At 50.7% G+C, this 7,368-nt stretch overlaps 1 protein-coding gene across 1 annotated transcript; it reads left to right on the forward strand.

The window, feature by feature from the left end:
* The first annotated feature begins 230 nt into the window (after positions 1–230).
* Positions 231–3,751, forward strand: LOC129107610 (uncharacterized). Its single transcript, XM_054619112.1, has 3 exons — positions 231–441; positions 570–923; positions 3,168–3,751. Exons 1-3 carry the CDS (start codon positions 231–233, stop codon positions 3,749–3,751), a joined length of 1,149 nt encoding a protein of 382 aa, XP_054475087.1.
* Positions 3,752–7,368: the final 3,617 nt, after the last annotated feature.

Below are 7,368 nucleotides of genomic sequence, written 5' to 3' on the forward strand. Positions count from 1 at the left end.
GCAACCGGACCTACACCACCCCACGACCCGCCGAGACCCGCCGAGACCGACGGGGACCCACGACCGGGGCTCCCGCAGCTGCACCGGGTCCCACCGCTCGTAACCCCGGAGAATCGCGAACGGAGACGCTGTTACGAGTGTGATCAGCCCGGCCATATAGCGCGCTACTGCCCGGGAAAGCAGGACGTGCCCATGCCGTCGGCCTACGCGGACTGGGGGACCGGCCCTGCATGCTGGCCACCTGCTGGACCCAGACGGCGCCCCAGAGCCCGACCATACCGGCAAGGGTGATGAACATAGACACGCAGGCCATATTGGACACCGGCAGCGTGGTCACCCTCCTCCGCCCCGACTTGGCGGGAGGGAGGGAGGGGGATCCCATGGACGTGGCCTGCGTGCATGGGGACATACGGACCTACAAGACATGCCATGTGGTAGTACGTACACCACAGGGGGTGTTTACAGCACGGGCGGGGATTGTACCCCACCTCCCGGTCCCGCTCTTAATTGGGAGGGACTGCCCAATATTTAACCGGCTGTGGGACCCAACGCGAGAACTCCGGAACAAGAGAGAACCTCCCCGTCGGGGGCGAGGAGAGCTCGGCAGGCGTACGGGGCCACACGGCGCCCGTCGTCCCTCAGGGAATCGACGGCAGAGGACCAGGAGTCCGAGGGAGACGGACCCTCCCAACCCGGATCACCGGGACCCCAACCCGGCACCCCGGACACCCTCACAGCGTCCGAGCAACCCAACCCCCGGAAGACCCGGAGAGCTCCCCCTCACCGAGTTTTCCGATTTCCTTCCGGAGAAGGAGGTAGGCCCGGCCCGACCAGGACAGTTCGCCAGCGCCCAGCTCCAAGACGAGGCCCTGAAACACGCTTGGAGCCATGTGGTGGCCCACGACGGTCAGGCCCGGGACTCGGTAAGTCACACGTTGCACCCACATTTTAGCACGAGGAGGGGGCTGCTATATAGAGTAGTGGAAGGAGAGGAGGGAGTAAGGGAACAATTGGTGGTTCCCCGGGAGTACGTGAGCAAGGTGCTGTTTATGGCCCACACCCACCTCCTAGGAGCCCATTTGGGCATGGACAAGACCCGAGAGCGGGTCCTCGCGAGGTTTTATTGGCCGGGGGTAAAAAGGGACGTGGAGAGCCATTGTCTGGGGTGCCCCGAGTGTCAGAGGGTAGCGCCTAGGGCCACAGTCAGAAGCCCCTTATTCCCATGCCCATAATAGAGACCCCTTTCGAGCGGATAGCTATGGACATTGTGGGGCCCCTCCCCAAGACCAGCCGGGGTCATCGATATATCCTGGTCCTGGTGGACTACGCCACCCGGTACCCCGAGGCCCTACCCCTGCGCGCAGCCACCGCGGGCGGTCGCCCGGGAGCTGATGCTCCTCTTTAGCCGGGTGGGGATAGCCAAGGAGGTGTTAACCGATCAAGGCTCATGCTTCATGTCCCGGGTAATGAAGGAATTACTCCGTTTCCTGCAAGTGAAGCAGCTCCGGACCTCCGTATACCACCCCCAGACCGATGGCTTGGTGGAACGCTTTAACCGGACATTAAAACAGATGCTGAAGAAGGCCATGGCGATAGATGGGAAGAACTGGGACCAGCTATTACCCCATGTGCTGTTCGCAGTCCGAGAGGTGCCCCAGGCATCCACCGGATTCTCACCGTTCGAGCTGCTGTACGGACGGAGACCCCGCGGCATCTTGGACATCGCCAAGGAAGCATGGGAGAGCCAGCCGTCACCCCATCGCACCACCCTGGACCACGTAGAGCAGGTGAAGGACCGCATGGCCCGAGTGTGGCCCATCGTCAGAGAACACCTCCGGCAAGCCCAGCAGGTCCAAGCGAGGGTCTACAACCGGGGAGCCCAGCTGCGAACCCTCCATCCCGGGGAGCTGGTCCTGGTCCTGGTCCCCACGGCTGAGTGCAAATTCCTGGCCAAATGGCAGGGACCTTATGAGGTGGTTGAACGGGTGGGAGATGTGAACTACCGGGTTAGACAACCGGGGAGGCGGAAGCCCACCCAGGTCTATCACATAAACATACTGAAACAGTGGCGAGGGGGAAGGGAACCCCTGACCCTGCCCCCTGGTGCTGGCGGCCCGACAAGAGATCCCGGAGGTTCCGGTGGGCGAGGACCTCAGCCCAGCCCAAAAACGAGACTTGGAGGACCTCGTCATGCAGCACCGGGACGTGTTGTCCGAACTTCCGGGAGGACCACAGTCGCCCATCATGACATCCGGACGGCGCCGGGAGTGAAGGTGAGAGTTCCACCCTACAGGATCCCGGAGGCCCGGAGAGAGGCCATCCAGGCAGAAGTCCGCCGGATGCTACAGCTCGGGGTCATCGAAGAGTCGCGCAGTGCCTGGTCCAGCCCGGTGGTCCTCGTACCAAAGCCGGACGGATCTTACCGGTTCTGCAACGACTTCCGGAGGCTGAATGAGGTGTCCGAGTTCGACGCCTACCCCATGCCCCGGGTAGACGAACTGATCGAACGCCTGGGTCCAGCCCGGTATCTTTCGACCTTGGACCTAACCAAGGGATATTGGCAGGTACCGCTGACCAGGGCGGCCCGGGAGAAAACGGCGTTCTCAACTCCAGGGGGGCTCTACCAGTACACCGTCCTCCCCTTTGGAGTACATGGAGCGCCGGCCACCTTCCAACGCATGATGGACCAGATCCTAAGGCCACACCAGGACTACGCGGCGGCCTACATAGACGACATTATAGTATATAGCCACAGCTGGGATGTCCACCTCCGCCAGCTGAGGGCGGTGCTAGGGGAGCTGCGGAAGGCGGGCCTCACGGCCAACCCGGCCAAGTGCAGGCTCGGACAGGAGGAGACGGCGTACCTGGGGTACCAGGTGGGACGGGGATCATCCGACCCCAAGAGAGTAAGGTGGCCGCCATCAGGGACTGGCCCGAACCCCGCACCAAGAAACAGGTGAAGTCGTTTCTAGGGCTGGTGGGATACTACCAGCGATTTATACCCGGGTTCGCCACGCTGACCAGCCCCCTGAACGACCTGACCCGGAAGGCCCTGCCGGATCGGATCACCTGGTCCGAGGCGGCTGACCAGGCCTTCGGGACGCTCCGCGAAGCTTTATGCGCAGAACCGCTACTCATAACCCCTGATTTTGCTTCCCCTCTGTTAGTGCACACGGACGCCTCGGAGGTCGGGCTGGGGGGAGTCCTGTCCCAGGTCCGGGCAGGAGAGGAGCACCCCATCATGTACATCAGCCGGAGACTACTGCCGAATGAGAGAAACTACTCGACGGTAGAAAAAGAGGCCCTGGCCATCAAGTGGAGCCTCGACAAACTGAGATACTACCTCCTAGGGCGGGAGTTCACTCTGGTCACCGACCACGCGCCACTAAAATGGATGGCAGGCGCCAAAAACACGAACGCCCGAGTGACACGATGGTTCCTGGCCCTACAGGACTTCAGATTCAAGGTGGACCACCGACCGGGCCGAGAGCACGCCAACGCCGACGCCCTGTCACGACGGGACGCTTGCCTGGGGGGATTCCCCGGCTACCGGAGGCCTGAGCAAACGGTGGGGGAGTGTGGCATCCCGCCCCTTAAACCTCGGCCCGGACGGGCCCGAGGGTTCGTGTTGGATGGCACATACCACCGCCATCCACCAGCCGGCGACAAAGAGCCTCCCCGAGGGCGCACTAACGAACGAGAGTGGAAACAGCTGGCGGGGAGAGGACAGGAACCGGAAGCCCCGATATAAGGAGCCGGCATACAGCAACCGGGAAGGAAGAGAGGAGAAGAAGAAGACGCCAGAGAGAGAAGAAGAAGAAGACGAGAGAAGAGAGAGAGACGACGAGAAGAAGAGAAGAAGAAGAAGCAGAGGAGGAGCGACCGCGACCGGGAGAGGACCGCCGACCCGGCGCGCCATTTAGAGGCTCACGGAGACCCTAAAGTCGTGAGACCCGGTTATTCTGTTTTTGTGAAACATTAAAATACCGAGTGAGGCTGCACCTGAACGTGACTCCGTGATTTATTCCGGGATTCTGACCCACGGGGAACGGGATCCCACAGTATGTATGAATGAACAACAGAGCGCTGACTACACTGTGTCTTTTTATGTTGGTCGGAGGAGAGCACGTTTTTTTTTTTTTTCTTTTTAGCAGCTGATCGGCACTGACAGTTTCTGTTCAGTGGAAGTGTTAACAGTCAACAAGAAGTCATGTTATGCAGCGATTAAGCTGCACTAAGTCATTGCAGACATCTGCGTGGATTTAAAAAAGAGTGTATCTGTTGTGAGAGAAGTGCGAGCGAAAAAAACGGCCACTAACGTTTGCAGTCTAGACGGGTTAAGCCAACTGTGGGTAGTTTTCATTAAACAGGCCCTATTATGCTATTTTCCGGGTGCATATTTTTTATCTCAAGTTACAGTTACAACATGTTTACATGCGTTAATGTTCATAATCCTCCTTGTTTTTCTTATCCTGGCTGTCCTGAAGCACCTCTTCTCAACCTCTCTCTTGGGGTCCTTATACACACACACTGTAATATTATGGTGAAGCACAGTATGTATTACTCCTGACGCTCCTGACTACGGTAGCCGTGATGCTGCAAGCGGTGCGGCTTTGTAGTTTACCAAAGTCGTACTAAAACATTTTGACAGAGCGCCGTGTACCACACAAAATCGCTTCGAGGTCAGTAAGCACAACCAGAATTAATCCATATATAAGGTGCTCCGGATTATAAGGCGCACTGTCGTTTTTTGAGAAAATTAAAGGCTTTTAAGTGCGCCTTATAGTGCAGAAAATACGGTAGTAATTATCCCTCTCTGTTCTTGTTCAGGGGAAAGTGATTCATAATTGTTTACTTTATTTCAGCTGTTGAGGCGAAATATAGTAAGTAAAGTCTTATTTCATATTTCAAGGGTGGAAAATAAATAAATGGCATTCTCTTTCTTTCTTATTGAATGCTGCTTGTTTTTTTGTGCTTTAACATTTTCATTCAATGTTTTGCTTTGGCACATTTAAGACGACATTTATCTCACTGACCTGATGCAAATGTTGTGGGCTGTCCAAAGCATATCACCTGACACTATCTAATCATGTCTTACATCCACACCAGTGGTGTGCAAGCATGTGTGAAGATGTTGTCTGTGATAATAAATATTCTAGTATTGTAGCTCGGCTGACATCAACCCAGTGTGAAAGTGAACTGGTGCTTAGGCATAACATATTCTAAAACTTTAGTTTGTCAACAAACTTTGTGTGCTGTATTTAAAAAAGGTTTAGGTTTTGTAGGTTTTACACACTCTCTACATAAACGTAAATACTAGCGAGGAGAATGTCTACAGAAATGTAATATCTTCATACTTTTTTGTACTTATATATAGGTTGAAATTAAATATTAATTGAATATATGAATATAATATATTTTATATGATACTAATAGATGGCTCGTTTTTTTTTATGCTAAAGTTGCTTTGAGTCACTGACCTTATAGAAGAAGTGGACGTTGTCATTGTGACAGCACCCGTTGGTTTGCCAATCGCTATTTTGTTCGTTTCCAACCAGAAGTGACATGAGATGGAATGTTACAATTAAAGTTCATGAAGTGGAAACACACTGTGAAAGGGTTAAAGTTGTAAGACGAAAACACAGACAACTCCCAGACCAGACAACGCCATGACAGCAACTAAATGGAGCATAATTTACTAAATGAACATCATGCTGTATTGAAGAAGACTTGAAACTAGAGATTGAGACCATAAACTCATGTTTACAATGTTTACTGAGGGAATAAATCAAGAGAGAAGTAGAGTCATTTTCTCATAGACTTCTATAAAATCAGAGGAGTCGCCCCCTGATGGTCAGTAGAGAGAAGGCAAGTTTAAGGCTCTTCTGCATTGGCTTCACTTTTCTGACCTGCCACCTGCTTTGAAGGCAACCTTAGAACTGAGAGTTATTTATGGAGCTTCCTACACTTACTCTGAGAAAGGGGAAGCATTAGGAGACAGTGTGACGTCATAGATTTACGTTCTCAGTAGAATTATGTATACATGTTTTATTTCCTTGACAGTAGCAGTTTAATCTAAATGCTGTAAATAGCATTATTTTTATGATTTGGATTTATGTAGGGCATATGATTTAGGTTACTCAATTATCTAGGTTAAATAGGCTAAAATATGACAACATGTTAAAATGGCTCAAATCTCATAGTGATATTTCCCATTAAGCAATTTGCATTATGGTGTAAGTAAACACTGGCTCACTTGGCTTAAACAAAAAATGTATCTACAATTTAAAAAGCGGCTCTACTCCCAGCTCCCTCTTTTTGGTATCAGAACCAAAATATATTTTCATTTATTTTTCTGTTTCTTTGGTACCTGTTACATACATTTTTCTATTAATAATAAAGTGTTCTCCTCAGATTTAAGCCTTGCAGTGATTTTGAACTGCATACCATTCTGTAATCAACCTGTCTCCTAGTGATGACATTTATGACTAATTCTTTAAGAAACTCTCCTACTGTTAGTCCTGAAAGTAAGATCAAAAATATGTCACTTATGTATAAATGATGCATCCCTTTCAATAGAAATATTATATAAAGAGAGAGTCTGCTGAGTATTATCTATTGATGTGGTGAAGATGAGAGCATAACATCAAAGAGAGAATTTGGATGACAAGCACACCAGTGAAGCCCATTACCTCACAATACAGGTCAATATAATCTAATATTCTTTATGTATAGATCCTTTTTCTACAAGCAAAAGTCTTCTTCGAGCATGAGAAAGCAGTTTACAATTGGTCACCAGTATCTAATTTATATATATATTTTTCAGACTAGGGGTCAAATGGGAGGAAGTTGTATTGAATAATGAACTGTTAGTCTTTTATACATAAAGTTTGGTGTCGGCGAAGTCATAAAAGTAGGACAATAAAAAACAGCCTAAAACAGGAACATCAACTTCTACAAAGGTCTGTTTCAGAAATCAATGTGAAACCTAGTGGACCATGTATTACCAGTCAGCTTATCGTACTTCAATATGAAGCTCCCCTTGTTCAGCAGCTACCACAATAAACACAGTATTTGCATTTATGGATTTTCTCCTAGTTCTGTGTATCTGTGTGTCATGTTCTCACTGGGGGTAAAACACTCTCTATTCATAGTCTCAGTGTATCTTCACCAAAGTGTGGGTCGCTGTGGAGGCCATTTGAAGATATTCAGGTTTTCAGAGCCAGAAATGATGTTGGCTGATGATATAACGTGGACGAGTAGTGAACCAAACCCCGGCCTCACGCTTCAAAAGATGGACTCGCTGTAATTAACATGTTCTTATTATGTATTACATAGCCAAACTGTAGGATATCTTTGATCTAATAA

This window comes from Anoplopoma fimbria, chromosome 18 (genome assembly GCF_027596085.1).
Source record: "Anoplopoma fimbria isolate UVic2021 breed Golden Eagle Sablefish chromosome 18, Afim_UVic_2022, whole genome shotgun sequence".
Lineage (NCBI taxonomy): Eukaryota > Metazoa > Chordata > Actinopteri > Perciformes > Anoplopomatidae > Anoplopoma > Anoplopoma fimbria.

Coding starts and splice junctions, on each gene's coding strand:
- LOC129107610 (XM_054619112.1), top strand. CDS start 231: ATGCTGGCCACCTGCTGGACCCAGACGGCGCCCCAGAGCCCGACCATA. Junction 442..569: donor GACATGCCATGTGGTAGTAC/GTACACCACAGG, acceptor CTCCGGAACAAG/AGAGAACCTCCCCGTCGGGG. Junction 924..3,167: donor ACGGTCAGGCCCGGGACTCG/GTAAGTCACACG, acceptor CCCCTCTGTTAG/TGCACACGGACGCCTCGGAG.